The following is an 18,089-nucleotide window of genomic DNA, read 5'->3' as shown; positions in this document are numbered from 1 at the left end:
CAAACTATAAGGAACAATAAAAATTATGGCCACCTCAAATTCTGTGTGGTTACTGAGCATAAGGTATCTGCTGAAGAACGGCTGCGGCATCATGAGAAACAGCCACACGGCCAGGCATGCCTCAGCTGTTTCGGCCTCATGAGCCACAGGCACATACACAAGCTACCCAGCCTCACAGAGCCCCCATTTTTTCACTTCATAAATGGGCTAACTCGGCCTTTCTCCTTGGGTTGATAAAGGCAAGAGTGCTTGTAAAAGTACTCTGCATCATCCCTGGCACAGGGGGACTCAAAAAGGAAGGTATTATTATCAGTCTTCACACAAACGAGTGACAGAAACATTTCTTGTGTAATTATACAGGCAATAGCGTTTCATCGAAATCAGAAAAATTCAAGACGTTTGACCTAGGGGGCTCACTATTGCCAGTTCATCTGCTGCAGTCTTGACAGGCACCAAAGGCTAAGCAAACCCAGCTGAGCACTGTAAGGAAAGCCCATCCTGAAAGGAGTGGCTCCAAGTGCAGCGGGGAGGGCAGGGGTTTGCATGGGGCCACAACAGGAAAGGGCAGTATGTACCTATCCACGAGCTCCTTCACTCCCTCCTTGTCAGGCACCAGAGACTGGTCCTGGTCATCTGCCAGCGGGGTTCCTGCCTGGCGGTAGATGCAGCGCACCGTGTAGCGCACTTCTGACCAGTAGTTCTGCAGCTGCTGAGGTTCCCGGTCCGCCTCTGCCGAAATTTCTCTGTGAGACAACACAGGAAGGTTAGAAAGTCACCACAATCTGCTGCCCTTCCTCACCTAGCACACTGTCCTCTGAGGACCTCCCAGGCTCTTGCACCTTGCCCAGCTCCCAGGAGCCGGCAATCAGGCTGCTGTCAGTGCAGGGGGGTGACAGCATCCCCAGCACAGCTCCTAGGGTGCACTCTGCTTAAGATCTTAGCCACTGCACAGATGACAGGAGCGTCTGTGGCTAATGTCCACAATTAGGGTACCCACATCCCCACTGCTGACCTGGCCTTCACCTCCAAGGTACCTAATGGGCAGCTTTGCCCCCACCCTTTGGCCCCCACTTGGCTACATGCATTCCTTCCTGAGCCAGAGCACAGAGCATTTTTAGATGTGCTCCTGGGCTGGGCATGGCGGCTCATGCCTATAATCCCAGCACTCTGGGAGGTGAAGACAGGCTAATCGTTTGAGTCCAGGAGTTTGAGACCAGCCTGGGCAACATGGCGAAGCCCCATCTCTATAAAATATACAAAAATTAGCCCGACATGGTGGTGCGCGCCTGTAGTCCCAGATACCGGGACTGAGGTGGGAGGATCACTTGAGCCTGGAAGGCGGAGGTTGTGGTGAGCGGAGATCACGCCACTGCCCTCCGGCCTGGGGGACAGAGCCAGACCCTGTCTCAAAAAAAAAAAAAGATGAGCTCCAGGGCTCTCCCCTCAGCCACTGAGCGGCAGCCAGTCAGGCTCTCCCCCATCGCTCCTCTCATTCACTGAGGCTGCTCTTAGATTCTGATTATTTAAGGACTCCTCCTTCTCTTGTTCTGAGGATGCTTCCTAGTGCCAGTTCCTCAAGAGCAGGAGTTTTTGTCTTACTCATATGGTTCTTTCTCTCAGTAGCAAAGCAACTGCCTTACTCTTGTTGCTGTCGGTCACATTAGCCCAGTTTCTCAGTCCAGCTCCAATATGCAGGTCTGCATGTCATTGTGGACAGGTGTGAGCAACGTGGCACACACGTCACATACCTGCGCTCACTGCAGGCCTCGCACGAGCATGCGGTGTCTGAAGGCAGCGTCTGTGCGCCCAGAGCGAGCCTCCCACCACTGCCGGCCTCCGGCTGGGAGCCACCAAGCGAGGAGTGAAGAAGAAAATCTTGGCTCTGTTTTAAAAAGAGAACAGAATAGACCAGTTATGTTAAAATGTTCAAGGCATCAATTTTTTATTAACTGTTCAGGAAAAATGCCTTTTAAAAAACTGTAAAACCTAGACATTAAAAAGAAACTATCTTGGCCAGATACAGTGGCTCACACTTGTAATCTCAGCACTTTGGGAGTCTGAGGTGGGTGGATCGCTGGGCAACATGGTGAAACACCACTGCTACAAGAAATACAAAACATAGGCCGGGCATGTTGGTGCCCGCCTGTAGTCCCAGCTACCCAGGAGGCTGAGGTGACAGGATCACTTGAGCCTGGGAAGTTGAGGCTATAGTCAGCCGTGATCATGCCCCACTGCACTCCTGTCTGGGTGGCAGAGACATTGTCACACAGACACACACATACACACAAAAAGGAAACAATTCGGCTGGGCATGGCGGTTCACGCCTGTAATCCCACCACTTTGGGAAGCCGAGATGGGAGGACCACTTGAGCCCAGACGGTTGAGACCGGCCTGGGTAACACAGCAAGACCTCATCTCTATTTAAATTTTTTTAAAAAGTTTAAAAATTAATTTATATTAAATTTAAAAAGGAACAGTTTTACTCCCAGTGTCCTAATCAGCACACACAAGGACCACCTCAGTGGGCACCTCTGGAAAGTGATGTGCCCACGGTTGCCTGAGACAGCACATGGTAGAAACCTAGTGGCCTCTCTGAGCCTAGCATCAAGCAGCCGGGGCAGAGGCCTCTCCATCCTGGGGAATCCCATAGCCTGCACTGCCTGCTCTGAGGAACAAGGAGGCTTAAGAAAGAGAACACTTGGCCGGGGGTGGTGGCTCACGCCTATAATCCCAGCACTTTGGGAGGCCGAGGCAGGCAGATCACCTGAGGTCAGGAGTTCAAGACCAGCCTGACCCACACGGTGAAACCCGTCTCTTCTAAATACACAAAAATTAGCCAGGCATGGTGGGGCACGCCTGTCATCTCAACTACTCAGGAGGCTGAGGTTGCAGTGAGCCGAGATCGCGCCACCGCACTCCAGCCTGAGAAACAGACCGAGACTTTGTCTCAAAAAAAAAAAAAAGAGAGAGAACACTGGGCAAAGACCTTCCTATGTCCCACGCCAAAAGGATTTCACCAACAACAACTAGAGAACACAACACAACCCTAGGTTCCTCCTCCCACTCAGTTACCCTTCCATCGGCACCAAGGCTCCTTCTAGAAGAGGCCCTGAGAAGGACTCTGCTCCTTGGGAACAGGGGCTCAGGGCTCAGGTCTCAGAGCTGAGGGTGCCCACAGGGTGATGGAGGGTGCCAGACAGCCTTCCCCAGGCTCATGACAGGGGCTGCCAGCTCCATAATCATTGCGTCCCCCTGACCCCCACAGCATGAGGAAGAGAAATACAGTCACAAGAGAGACTTCCAGAAAGGAATTCACCTAAGTCCTGAGTATTGCACTATTCCCACTCTGGTCCCCACAAGGAAAAGTGTGCTCTCCTCACCAACCCCTCCCCCAGTCAAGCATGAAGCCACTGAGACAAGCCCCCAGAGAGACGGGTGGTGGACTGTGGCAAGGAGCCTGGGGCTCACCCTGGGCTGGACTTGGCAAGGTCTGTTCAGATGCTTGCACCACCCCAGTCTGCTGCTGAGCTAAGCACAAGGAAACTCCCAAGGGCCTGTGGCAGGTGCTGTGGAGTTGGGGCACACAGACACTGGTGCAGCCCTTGCAGGTAAGACCCTGCAGCAGAAAAGCCTGAGCGTTGCTAAGTGGGCAGAGGATTAAGACAGCACGGGACCGGCCGGGCGCGGTGGCTCACGCCTGTAATCCCAGCACTTTGGGAGGCCGAGGCGGGCAGATCACGAGGTCAAGAGATCGAGACCCTTCTGGCCAACATGGTGAAACCCCGTCTCTACTAAAAAAGCACAAAAATTAGCTGGGCGTGGTGGCGCTCGCCTGTAGTCCCAGCTACTCGGGAGGCTGAGGCAGGAGAATTGCTTGAACCCGGAAGGCAGAGCTTGCAGTGAGCCGAGATCGCGCCACTGCACTCCAGCCTGGTGACAAAGCAAGACTCCGTCTCAAAAAAAAAAAAAAAGACAGCAGGGGACCTAGCTCAGCTGCCGCCAGCACACAGGAGGGTAAGAGCTTGTGTCATCCTGAAAGAATCCCACCCCAAATAGGTCCTGCTGGGGAAGCAGACCCCAGAATTACACCATGAGGGAAGGGGGGCAGAGTGCGGGACGGCAGTGGTAGGGGGTGGGGGGCAGGCTGGTTGTGTCACACAGTTTCCACTAGACAGTCCAGCACGAAGTTCCTACCAAGGTCTCAGAAGTGCCCAAAGGTCTGAATGTTTTGCTCTGTTCTGAATGTTTGTGCCCCTGCCTGCCCCTGTTCATAAGTTGAAATTTTAACCCCTAAGGTAATGTATCAGGAAGTGGGGCCTTTAGGTGGTGATTAGGTCATGAGGACGGAGTCTTCGTGAATGGAATTGGTGTCCTTTTATAAAGAAGGCCCCAGAGAGCTGCCACGTCCTTCCACCGCACGAGGACAGCGAGAGGGCACCAGCTGTGAACCAAAGCTCGGCCCTTCCCAGGCACCAATCTGCCAGCACCTTGATCTTAGACCTTCCAGCCCTCCAGACTATAAGATATAAATGTCCGCTGTTTACAAGCAGCCTAGCCCATGGTATTTTGTTGCAGCAGCCTGAGCATGCTAAAGCAGCACCCCCGCCACCAACAAGAAAGAGCCAGCAACCACTGGGCCACCCATTAGGACCACAGGCCTAGTGCTAGAGGGCCAAAAAGAACCTAGACAACCCAGCAGAGAACAAAGACCCCCAAGTCTCCACTCCAGTGCCCCTTCTCCATCCTGGAGGAACAGGACAGGCATAAGGAAGGAGGACATACACCACCGCCCTCTGCCCTTGGGGACTCCTGCCATCACTTAACATGAGGGGAAGAGGCTTTGAATTAATTAGATGAGACATTTAGGTGTTTTTTTTTTTTTGGAGACAGGGTCTCGCTCTATCACCCAGACTGGAGTGCAGTGGTGCAATCTCAGCTCACTGCAACCTCCACCTCCCAGGCTCAAGCAATCGTCTCACCTCAGCCTCCTGAGTAGCTGGGACCAAAGGCATGCGCCACCACACCTGGCTAATTTTTCGTATTTTTGGTAGACACAGGGCTTCGCCATGTTGCTCAGGCTGGTCTCAAACTCCTGAGCTCAAGTGATCCGCCCACCTTCGTTTCCCAAAGTGCTGGGATTACAGGCGTGAGCCACCACACTAAGCCACATTTAGGTTTTTATGTAGACTGGACCTGAGTACCTGAAAATGTGGCTATTCCAATACCAAAAGTGGCTGGAAGGCCATGGAGTTCTGATTGAAGAGGCATGGTAGGGCAAGGAGAGGGCAGTGGTAGAAGAGGCTGTTCCCTAAGCAAGTCCGTTCCCTTCAACAAGCGAGGTTCACGCTCTCCTCTATCCCACGCCCATCTAACAGCAAAGTTGTCCACTCCACCTCAATCCTAAACACCTCCACAATCCACCCATTCTTCCTCCGCTGCTTCCAACCCAGTCTAAGCCATCATCACCTACCTCTTGCCTGCACAGCTGCACTGGCTCTCTCTAGTGGCACACCTATTTCCGTATGTACCTGCTAATCATCCATTCTCCAAGCAGCAGCAGAGTGAGATCACAGAGCTCCCTACATAAAACCTCTGTTCTCCTCCACTTCACTTAGGAGCAAACGCCGTATTTCTTACCACAGCTTTCAAGGTTGCTCAGGTCAAAGTTCTGCTTTTAAGTCACTGCCCTTGCTCCCTTTGCCTCGTACCCTTAGCCAGTAAGCCTCTGACTGGCTTCTGGTAGACTGTAGAATACTGTCCCATCAGGCCTCAGCAAAAAGATCACCTACTCAGGGAGGCTGGTTGAGTCAATTACTTTTTTTGCCTCTCAACTCCAAATCCACCCTTCTTCACCACACTTACAATGAAGGAGCTGCACCCTGTAAACATTTCTCCTCTGCCAGCAGGTAGGTACAATGTGTGGTCCCGTGGGTGGAGGGTACTACAGGAACACTGAAGAAGAAGGGGTCTCCCTCCAGGTTCCTGTGCTTTTCTCATCTTGCTCTTACCCTGAGGCAGCTCCTCATCAGTGGTGTGTGGGGGACTGAGAGGCACGCACTCTCCAGCACTCAGTCCCAGCCTGCAGGACCTCAGGGAGCCTCTCTGCTACCCAGTGGGGCATAATGACACCCCCTCCATGTCAGGGCCTCTTCCAAGTTTGTTCCTTTCTTGAGTCCCCTCCCTAAGCTCCCGTTAGCGGCTGCTCCCTAAATCTGCCCTGGCCATATTCTTTAGCACTCACTTCACGGATCTGGGTGGCTGACCTGTCGCTACTTGTTAAGACGGAGTTGCAGTCTTCTTGCCCAGGCTGGAGTGCAATGCTGTGATATCAGCTCACTGCAAACTCCGCCTCCTGGGTTCAAACGATTCTCCTGAGTAGCTGGGATTACGGGAGCCCACCACCACCCCTGGCTAATTTTTGTATTTTTAGTAGAGACGGGGTTACACCACGTTGACAAGGCTGGTCTCCCAACTCCTGACCTCAGGCGATCCCGCCTGCCTCAGCCTCCCAGAGTGCTGGATTACAGGCATGAGCCACCACACCCTGCCACTTGCTAATTATTCTTGATGTTAAAAATGTGTTTGTTCTGATTATGAGCGCGGTGCCCATCTCCTGAGCTCTAGCTTACCCATCAACCTAAACACCCCAGTTAATCTCCTCTATTAAACTGCTATCTGAAATCCTCGTGTTCTACTGTGTTCTTGTTTTTTTATGTATCTTCAACACTGGAATATCAGTTCATGAGAGCCAGAACCTATCTACTTGCTCACTATGGTACATCAGCGCCTATCATCATGGCTGGAACGCAGTACACTCAGAAAAGCAATCAAGAACTTGGGAAAGCAACATTTCCTGGAGACAAGAGATGAAGGTAAGTCTTAAAATAGGGTACATGATGACTACATATTAAATCCTTAAATGTGTCCCATTATAGCACTCATCATATACAGATTTAACCTCAGTCATGTTTCACCCAAGTCTAACACAATTTAAAAGAAAAATAATAAAATCCAGCAATTAACAATGTAAAATTCACAATGTCCAGCATCCAGTAACGAAACCAAAAGCAGGACAATGACTCCTAAGAAGGAGGAAAAGCCAATCAATAGAAACAGATTCCCCCAGGCCAGGTGCAGTGGCTCAAGCTTGTAATCCCAGCACTTTCAGAGGATGAGGCGAGTGGATCACTTGAGGTCAGGTGTTCGAGACCAGCCTGACCAACATGGCAAAATCCCAACTCTACTAAAAATACAAAATGTAGCCAGGCATGGAGGCACAAGCCTGCAATCCCAGCCACTCGAGAGGTTGAGGCAGGAGAATTGTTTGAACCGAGGAAAGGGAGGGGAGGTTGCAGTGAGACTAGATCGTGCCACTGCACTCCAGCCTGGGTGACAGAGAGAGACACTGTCTCAAAAAAATAAAAGAAAGAAAGAAAGAAATTCCCCAGTCCAGGCACGGTGGCTCACGCCTATTATCCCAGCACTCTGGGAGACAGAGGCGGGCGGACCACCTGAGGTCAGGAGTTCGAGAGCAGCCTGGCCAACATGAGGAAACCCCATCTATACTAAAAATACAAAAATTAGTATTTTTAGCTCTACTAAAAATACAAAAATACAAAAATTAGCATGGTGGCACGTGCCTGTAATCCCAGCTACTCAGGAGGCTGAAGCAGGAGAATCGTTTGAACCCAGGAGGCGGAGGTTGCAGTGAGCCGAGATTACACCACTGCAGTCCAGCCTGGGTGACACACTGAGGACTCCGTCTCAAAAAAATAAAAAAGAAAAAAAGAAACAGATTCCCCCAAAAATAGAGATGATACAACTAACAGTCAAGAATCTGAAATTGGCAATTATAAAAAAACTCCATATGTTCAAGAAACAGAGGAAAAATAAACACGATGGGAAGAGAAACTGAAGATGTCAATAAATAAATAAACCAAATGAAACTTCCAGAGCTGAGAAATAAGACATAAAAGAAAAAAGTACACTAAATAGCCTTGGCAGATTAAGCAGATCAGAATACCAATAAACCTGAACACAGGCAATAAAAATAATCCAGCCCAGGCGCGGTGGCTCACGCCTATAATCCCAGCATTTTGGGAGGCCAAGGCAGGTGGATCACCTGAGGTCAGGAGTTCGAGACCAGTCTGACCAACATGGTGAAACCCCACCTCTACAAAAAAATACAAAAATTGGCCAGGTGCAGTGGCTCACACCTGTAATCGCAACACTTTGGGAGGCCGAGGGTGGGCGGATCACCTGAGGTCAGGAGCTCGAGACCAGCCTGACCAACATGGAGCAACCTTGTCCCTACTAAAAATACAAAATTAAACGGGTGTGGTGGCACACGCCTGTAATCCCAGCTACTCAGGAGGCTGAGGCAGGAGAATCACTTGAACCCAGGAGGAGGAGGTTGCAGTGAGACGAGATCACACCATTGCACTTCAGCCTGGGCAACAAGAGCAAAACTTCGTCTCAAAAAAAAAAAAAAAAAAAAAAAAAAAAAAAAAAAGCCGGGCATGGTGGCGGGCACCTGTAATCCCCACTACTCAGGATGCTGAGGCAGGAGAATCACTTGAACCCAGGAGGCAGAGGTTGTAGTGAGCCGAGATCGCACCATTGCACTCCAGCCTGGGCGACAGGGCAAGACTGTCTCAAAATAAATAAATAAATAAATAAATAAATCCAAAATGAAGCACAGAGAAGACTGAAAAAATGGACAAAGCATTTGTAGGACAAACTCAAGATGTCTAACATCCCAGAAAAAAAGGGGACTATGTGAAGAAATACTTGAAATATTTCTAAATTTGATGAAACTATAAATTCACACTATGTAAGCCCACACTCACTGCAAGCTCAATTAACCCAAAGCACACTAAACACAAAGCAAAGCACACTGAGGCCCATCACAGTCAAACTGCTGAAAACCAGTGACAAAGTGCAAATCTCAGAAGCACAGAGAGGAAAACGAGTCACCTTATATATGCAAGAGCAAAGATAAGGACGACAACATGTTTCTCATCACAAACTGGGGAGGCCACGAAAGAAATGACCAACAACCTCAAATTCCAAACAGAAATATCTTTTTAAAACAAAGGCAAAATAAAAGCTTTCAAACAGAAGCTACCTTGGCCTACAGGAAATGTTAAAGGCAGTTCTTGAGACAGGGAAAATAATACCAAATGAAAATGTGGATCTACAGAAAGGAATGGAGAGCACCACACATGATAAAGATGTGGGTCAAGAACTTATTTATAAGGTCTTTTTAAAAGATAATGCACTATTTAAAGCAAGGAAAAAAAATGACAATGTATGCTGAGGTGTATAATACATGTAAGAAAAATACATGACTACATTAGCATCAGAAATGGTGGCGCTCCAAGTATACTATTGTAAGGTACTTACACTACATGTGAAGTGGTATACTATTCTTTGAGAGTAGAGGCTGAAAAGTGGAAGCTATAGCTAAAAAATTATAAAACAAAGAAAAAGAAATATAGGTAGTAAGGTCAACAGGAGACAAAATGAAAGAGTTTAAAATATTCATAGGCCAGACGCGGTGTCTCACGCCTGTAATCCCAGCACTTTGGGAGGGCGAGGCAGGTGGATCACGAGGTCAGGAGATCGAGATCAGCCTGGCCAAGATGGTGAAACCCCACCTCTACTAAAAATACAAAAATTAGCCAGGTGCGGTGGTGGGCGCCTGTAATCCCAGCTACTCGGGAGGCTGAGGCAGGAGAATTGCTTGAACTCGGGAGGCAGAGGTTGCAGTGAGCTGAGATGGCACCACTGCACTCCAGCCTGGGAGCAGAGTGAGACTCCATCTCAAAAAAAAAAAAATATATATATATATATATATATATATGATAAAATAAAATAAAAACATACTTCTGACATGGGTCAAAAAATATTCTTTTTTTCTTTAATTTTTTTTTTTTTTTTTTGGAGATGGAGTCTCGCTCTGTCGCCCAGGCTCGAGTGCAGTGGCATGATCTCAGCTCACTGAAACCTCCGCCTCCTGAGTTCAAGCAATTCTCCAGCCTCAGCCTCCTGAGTAGCTGGGATTACAGGCATGTGCCACCACACCCGGCTGATGTTTGTATTTTAGTAGAGACGGGGTTTCTTCGTGTTGCTCAAGCTGGTCTCGAACTCCTGAGCTTGGGTAATCCGCCCGCCTCAGCCTCCCAAAGTGCTGGGGTTACAGGCGAGAGCCACCACGCCCAGCCACTTAAAATATTCAATTCACTGGGCAGGCGTGGTGGCTCACACCTGTAACCCCAGCACTTTGGGAGGCCGAGGCGGGCAGATCATGAGGTCAGGAGATCGAGACCATCCTGGCTAATAACATGATGAAACCCTGTCTCTACTAAAAATACAAAAACAAAATTAGCTGGGTGTGGTGGCAGGTGCCTGTAGTCCCAGCTACTCGGGAGGCTGAGGTGGGAGAATGGCGTGAGCCTGGAAGGTGGAGCTTGCAGTGAGCAGAGATCACTCGCCACTGCACTCCAGCCTGGGCAACAGAGTGAGACCCTGTTTCAAAAAAAAAAAAAATTCAATTCATTTAAAAGAAGAGTAACAAATAACAGATGGGAAAAACAGGAGAAAAAATGCCAAGATGGTATGTTTAAACCTAAACAGATCACTAATTACATTAAATGGAAAGAGTGTAAATACTACAATTATTAGCAGAGAAGGTCAGACTGGACTTTAAAAAAGCAAGAGCTCCTAAGCTACAAGAGATGATAAAGACAGGTTAAAAAGAAAGGTTGGGAAGCCATATTCCATGTACACACTAATGAAAAAAGGCTAGGTGGCCCTCAGTATAAGACAAAGTTTGCTTCACAACAAGGATTAGTAACAACAAAGAGGGAGATGCTGATGCTGATGATGATGATGGTGGCATTAATTCAACAATTAGAAATAACAGTGCTAAATGGTAAATAACAACAGAGCTCAAAATACCTAAAGTAGAAATTGAAATAAACATACCAATCCATAGTTACATTTAGAAGTTTCGGCCAGGCACGGTGGCTCAAGCCTTAACCCAAGCACTTTGGGAGGCTGAGGCGGGCAGATTGCGCAAGCTCAGGAGCTCGAGACCAGCCTGGGCAACACTGTCTCTAATAAAATACAAACATTAGCCGGGCATGGCGGCGTGCACGTGTAATCCCAGCTACTCAGAAGGCTGAGGCAGGAGAATCGCTTGAACCAGAGGGGGCAGAGGTTGCAGTGAGCTGAGATCGCGCCACTACACTCCAGCCTGGGCGCAGACTGAGACTCTGTCTAAAAAAATAAAATAGGCCGGGCATGGTGGCTCGTGCCTGTAATCCCAGCACTTTCGGAGGCCGAGGCCGGCAGATCACGAGGTCAGGAGATCAAGACCATCCTGGCCAACATGGTGAAACCCTGTCTCTACAAAAAATACAAAAATTACCTGGGCGTGGTGGCGCACGCCTGCAGTCCCAGCTACTTGGGAGACTGAGGCAGGAGAATTGCTTGAACCCGGGAGGCAGAGGTTGCAGTGAGCTGAGATCGCACCACTGCACTCCAGCCTGGTGACAGAGTGAGGCTCCGTCTCAAAAAAAAAATAATAAAAAATAAAATAAAAACATACTTCTGAACAAAACATGGGTCAATGAACAAATCATAATAAAGGCAATTATAAAATATTTTCAGTAGAATGAAAAACATTACATATCAGAATTTGTGGGATGCAGCTAAAGGAATGCTTAGACAGAAATTTATAGATCCTGTGTGATTGGTGCAAATTTTAAAAGAAATGTATAGAATTAAACAAATTAGAAAAGAAGAAAGGTCTCAAATAGAATGATGTAAACTTCCACCTTAAGAAACCAAAACAAGCTGGTACAAATGCAAGGCTGTTGATAACAAACAGGCTGGTACAAATGCAGTGCTGTTGATAACAAACTGTTCACAACCAGTAGAGATTTCTTTGTTCCTTCTTGACTCCCACTGCTTTGTTTGACTGCTCTTAAAAAAAATAAATAAAAAATAAGTAGAGGAATGAAATTAATAAAGAGCAAAATTAACAAAAAAGAAAATGGAAAAGCAATTAAAACAAAATGTGGTTCTTTGAAAATATCAGTTAAATTATCTAGCCAGTCTTAGGGGAAAAAAAAGACAAAACTCAAAAAACTGGTATCAGGAATAAAAAGAGGAGGGAAGCAATCACTACAGATCCTATGGAAATTAAAAAGGTAATAAATATTCTGAACAACTTTATGTCACAACATTTAATATAAAATGGGCAAATTTCCTTAAAGACAAAAACTAGCACAGTTCACTAACAAAGAAACAGATAACCTCCATCAAATGAATTGAACTTGTAGTTCAAAATCTTCCCAATAAGGCAACTTCAGACCAAGACAGCTTTACTGGTGAATTCTGCCAAACACTTAAGGTAGAAATAATGCCAATTTTACACAAACTTTTCCTTTCTGGAAAATCAAAGAGAAAATACATCCTAGCTCATTTTATAATGAAGTATTAGCCTAACATCAAAACCACACAAAGATGTGAGACAAGAAATTTATAGACTAATATCCTTCATGAACATAGACACAATAATCCTTAACAAAACATTAGTAAATCCAATCCAGCAACCTAGCAAAAGGATAATACATCACAACCAAATGTGAGTTATCCCAGGAATGCAAGGTTTTCCAACATTTTGAAAATCACCAAAATTTATTTCACTAACTAAAAAAGGAAAACTCTGTTATCATCTTAACAGATGTAGAGAGTATGACAAAATTCAGTATCTATTCATAATGATAATTCTTAGCAAACTAAAAATATAAGTAAATTTCCTCAATCTGATCTATACTACATGAAGAAAGACCAAATGCTTTCCCCTAAGATCATGAGCAAGAGGATGCCTACTCACACCACTCCTATTCAATCTCACATTGGAAGAACTAGTCAGTGGAATTGGGCAAGAAAAAATGAAGATATACAGATTGCAAAGGAAGAAACACATTATTTGTAGACGACATGATCATCTACATAGAAAATTTTAAGGAAGGCCGGGTGCGGTGGCTCAGGCCTGTAATCCCAGCACTTTGGGAGGCCGACGCACATGGATCACGAGGCCAGGAGTTCAACACCAGCCTGGTCAACATGGTGAAACCCCGTCTCTACTAAAAATACAAAAATTAGCTGGGCATGGTGGTGCGCACCTGTAATCCCAGCTACTTGGGAAGCTGAGAGGCAAGAGAATTGCTTGAACCGGGACCCAGGAGACAGAGGTTGCAGTGAGCCAAGATTGTGTCACTACACTCCAGCCTGGGCTACAAAGCGAGACTCTGTCTCAAAAAAAAAAGAAAAAAGAAAAAAAAAAAAAAGGCCAGGTATGGTGGCTCATGCCTGTAATCCCAGCACTTTGGGAGGCCAAGGCGTGTGGATCACCTGAGGTTGGTAGTTCGAGACCAGCCTGACCAACATGGAGAAACCCATCTCTATACTAAAAATACAAAATTAGCCAGGCATGGGGGCACATGACTGTAATCCCAGCTACTCGGGAGGCTGAGGCAGGATAATTGCTTGAACCCAGGAGGCAGAGGTTGTGGTGAGCCGACATCGCGCCACTGCACTCCGGCCTAGGCAAAGAGCAAAACTCTGTCTCAAAAAAAAAAAAAAAAAAGAAATCTACCAAAAGGCCCATAGAACTAATAAATGAGTTTTTACAGTACACATGGCCAATATCCAAAAAAAAAAGGCTGAATTTCTATGTACTAGCAATAAACAAATACTGAAACTTTTTAGAGTACATTTAAAATAGCAAGAAAATATAAAATACTTTGGAAAATGTATTTATTTTTTGTAAAACCAGGATCTCACTATGTTGCCCAAACTGGTCTTAAACTCCTGGCCTCAAGCAATCCACCTGCGTAGAACTCCCAAAGTGCTGGATTACAGGTATGAGCCACCGTGCCAGTCCGGAAAGTTTTTAATATACTGACTACTAAAGTTTTTAACATACTGACTACAAAACAATGCTGAAAATAAACTTAAATGATCTAAATAAATGAAGAGTTATACCATGTTCATAGACTTGAAGACTCAATATTGTTAAGGGTTCAATTCTCCCCCAAATTGATCTATAGAGTCAACACAATGCCAGTTAAAATCCCAACAGGCTTTTCTGTAGAAACTGACAAGTTGGCTCTAAAGTTTACATAGCAATGCAAAGGATCTAATATATCCAAACCACTTTGGAAAAAGAAGAAAGTTGGTAGACATCTATGTAATTTCATGACTTACTATAAATAGCTTCAAGAATCAGGATAGTACGGTACTGGCAAAGGAATAGGAATATATGTAAAGTGGAACACAGCATCCAATAATAGATCCATACATACAGAACCAACTGATTTTTGACAAAGGTCCCAAGGTAATTCAACAAGATAAAATTGTCTTTTCAATAAATAGTTCTGAACAACTGGATATCAATATGCAAAAAAAGATGAACTCTTAACCCTTACAACCGATAAAAGCTTCATTCAAGGTGGCTCATAGACCTAAATGTATATGCTAAAACTATTAAGACAGAAAAAAACAAACAAGCAAAAAAAATTTTTTTGCTTGTTTGTTTTTTTGAGATGGAGTCTCACTCTGTCACCCAGGCCAGAGTACAGTGGTGCAATCTCGGCTCACTGCAACCTCCACCTCCTGGGTTCAAGTGATTCTCCTGCCTCAGCCTCCCGAGTAGCTAGGATTACAGGTGCACGCCACCATCTCGGCTAATTTTTGTATTTTTAGTAAAGACAGGGTTACTCCATATTGGTCAGGCTGGTCTCAAATTCCTGACCTCGTGACTCACCCACCTCAGCCTCCCAAAGTGCTAGGATTACAGGCGTGAGCCACGGCCCGGCCAGGGCAAAAAATCTTTATAACCTTGAGTAGCAAAGATTTCTTACATGGAACACAAAAGCACAAAATCATTTAGAAACACAAATTGGGGCCGGGCGTGGTGGCTCACGCCTGTAATCCCAGCACTTTGGGAGGCCGAGACAGATGGAACACGAGGTCAGGAGATCGAGACCATCCTGGCTAACACGGTGAAACCTCGTCTCTACTAAAAATACAAAAAATTAGCCAGGCGTGGTGGTGGGCGCCTGTAGTCCCAGCTACTCGGGAGGCTGAGGCAGGAGAATGGTGTGAACCCGGGAGGTGGAGCTTGCAGTGAGCCGAGATAGCGCCACTGCACTCCGGCCTGGACAAAAGAACGAGACTCTGTCTCAAAAAAAAAAAAAAAAATGGATTTGATCAAAATATAAATCTTTTGCTCTTCAGAGGACAGTGCTGTATAATGAAAATGCCAGTCACATGCTGAGAGAAAATGTTCGTGAAGCCTGTCTAATAAAGGGCTTGTATTGAGATTATATAAAAATATCTCACAACTCATTAAGACAACTCAATAAAAATGAGCAGAAGATTTGAACAGCCACTTTACCAAAGAGATACAAATGGAAAATAGGTACATGAAAAGATGCTCAACAAGTCGTTAAGAAAATGCAGATTAAGCCGGGCGTGGTGGCTCACGCCTGTAATCCCAGCACTTTGGTAGGCTGAGGCGGGTGGATCACCTGAGGTCGGGAGTTCAAGACCAGACTGACCAACATGGTGAAACCCCGTTTCCACTAAAAATACGAAAAAAAATTAGCTATGCATGGTGGCTGGTGCCTGTAGTCCCAGCTACATGGGAGGCTGAGGCAAGAGAACTGCTTGAACCTGGGAGGTGGAGGCTGCAGTGAGCCGAGATTGAGCCACTGCACTCCAGCCTGGGTGACACAGTGAGACTCTGTCTCAAGTAAGTAAATAAATAAATAAATAAATAAATAAATAAATAAATAAATAGAAAGTGCAGATTAAAACCATAATGAAGGATAACACTACAAACCACTAGAATGGCTGTAAGTAAAGACTGCCAATATCCAGCACTTGGCAAAGATAAAGATCAACTGGATCTCTCATACGTGGCTGCAGAACAGTATCAGCACTTACCCTACAGGACTCAGCAATTCCACTCCCAGGTGTTTATCAAAGAGAAGTAAATTGCATCCACTTAAAAGACTGATACTCGGCCGGGCACAGTGGCTCATGCCTGTAATCCCAGCACTTTGGGAGGCGGAGGCGAGTGGATCACCTGAGGTTGGAAGTTTGAGACCAGCCTGACCAACATGGAGAAACCCCGTTCTCTACTAAAAATACACAACTAGCTGGGCATGGTGGTGCATGCCTGTAATCTCAGCTACTTGGGAGACTGAGGCAGGAGAATCGCTTGAACTTGGGAGGCGGAGGCTGCAGTGAGCCGAGATCGCGCCATTGCACTCCAGCCTGGGTGACAAGAGCGAAACTCCGTCTCAAAAAAAATAAGACTGATACCCAAATGTTCCTAGTAGCTCTACTCATAACAGCCCAAACTAGAAAATACAAACGTCTCTCTATTGATGAATGGATAAACAAATTGTAGTTTATCCATACAATGGATTATTACCCAGAAATAAAAGGAATTAACTATTGCTACATGCAACAACAGAGATGACTCTCAAAAGCATTATGCTAAAGGAAAAAAGCCAAAGATCACCACTCAGCTTATCTTTCTGTAAGGCTAACTCAAGTCAATCTGGCAATTTTGAGTAGTTCCGACAAATTACATTAGCAACTACTTTCATGAAGTTCGCTGCAAAGAAATCTGTACGTTTCTAACATGACCTAAAACCCAACAGGGCAAGCATTCAAGGTAAGGACCAATACTAGCAAACTCTTAAATGGCTGGTTTAAGTTGGGACTATATGCCTTGATTGATCTATGGGCGTAGTAACCATTGGGTAACAATTCAAGATAATGACAAATACTAGCGAGTTTTTTTTTTTTTTTTTTTTTTTTTTCTTTTTGAGACAGAGTCTCGCTCTGTCGCCAGGCTGGAGTGCAGTGGCGTGATCTCGGCTCACTGCAACCTCCAACTCTCTGGTTCAAGTGATTCTCCTGCCTCAGCCTCCTGAGTAGCTGGGATTACAGGCACCCACCACCAAGCCCAACTAATTTTTGTATTTTTAGTAGAGATGGGGTTTCATCATGTTGGCCAGGATGGTCTCAATCTCCTGACCTCAGGTGACCCACCTGCCTCGGCCTCCCAAAGTGCTGGGATTACAGGAGTGAGCCACTGCGCCCAGCCAGCAAACTCTTTTTTTTTTTTTTTTTTTTTTTTTGAGACGGAGTCTCGCTCTGTCGCCAGGCTGGAGTGCTGTAGCGCGATCTCAGCTCACTGAAACCTCAGCCTCCCGGGTTAGAGGGATTCTCCTGCCTCAGCCTCCTGAGTAGCTGGGACTACAGGTGCACACCACCACACCCAGCTAATTTTTTATATTTTTAGTAGAGACAGGGTTTCACAGTGTTAGCCAGGATGGTCTCGATCTCCTGACCTCATGATCCACCCACCTCGGCCTCCCAAAGTGCCGGGATTACAGGCGTGATCGGCCTAGGCCGCCGTGCCCGGCCTAGGCCAGCAAACTCTTAAATGGCTTAAGTTCGGACTATATGCCTTGATTAATCTATGGGCATAATAACTATTGGAGAACCCGGTTCCTTAGTGTAAAATGCAACTTACATTTTCATAATATGATATATGAGAATAAAGACAACTGCTAATGCCCATAATCAAAATGGAGTCTCAAACAGCCTTGAAAACAGAAAAATAGATAGAAACTTAAGACTACTTGCCGAGTAGTCTTCTTTATGACAGGATGCTTGAGTTCAGGGCCCTTTAAAGAAAAAACAATTACCCCAAAGTGCCATCCCCTCACCATATCTCCCACCAGACTAAAACTATTTTTGTTACTTAAACATATGCAAATGTTAAAATGCAACATAATATGTCTTTTAGCCTTCACATAATGTAAAAACTCAAGGTGGTTTAAAGTGAAATATTTTTAAAATGGTGAAATTCAGCCAGGCACAGTGGCTCAGGTCTGTAATCCCAGCACTTTGGGAGGCCGAGGCGGGTGGATCACAAGGTCACGAGATTGGGACCATTCTGGCTAACACGATAAAACCCCACCTCTATG

At 46.1% G+C, this 18,089-nt stretch overlaps 1 protein-coding gene across 6 annotated transcripts in view; it reads right to left on the bottom strand.

Moving 5' to 3' along the window:
* FAM193A (family with sequence similarity 193 member A) overlaps positions 1 to 18,089 on the bottom strand; it is a 195,489-nt gene that overhangs the window by 105,322 nt on the left and 72,078 nt on the right. For all 6 annotated transcript variants that reach the window (XM_055384378.2, XM_063705032.1, XM_031010479.3 and 3 more), the window contains exons 3-4: positions 1,749 to 1,882; positions 576 to 743 (exon numbers count right to left, since the gene is read on the bottom strand). In XM_055384378.2, the coding sequence (XP_055240353.2) occupies positions 576 to 743; positions 1,749 to 1,882 (302 nt within the window). The remainder of the gene's footprint in view (positions 1 to 575; positions 744 to 1,748; positions 1,883 to 18,089) is intronic.

Source organism: Gorilla gorilla, chromosome 3 (assembly GCF_029281585.2).
Source record: "Gorilla gorilla gorilla isolate KB3781 chromosome 3, NHGRI_mGorGor1-v2.1_pri, whole genome shotgun sequence".
NCBI lineage: Eukaryota > Metazoa > Chordata > Mammalia > Primates > Hominidae > Gorilla > Gorilla gorilla.
This window is presented reverse-complemented; position numbering and strand designations above follow the sequence as displayed.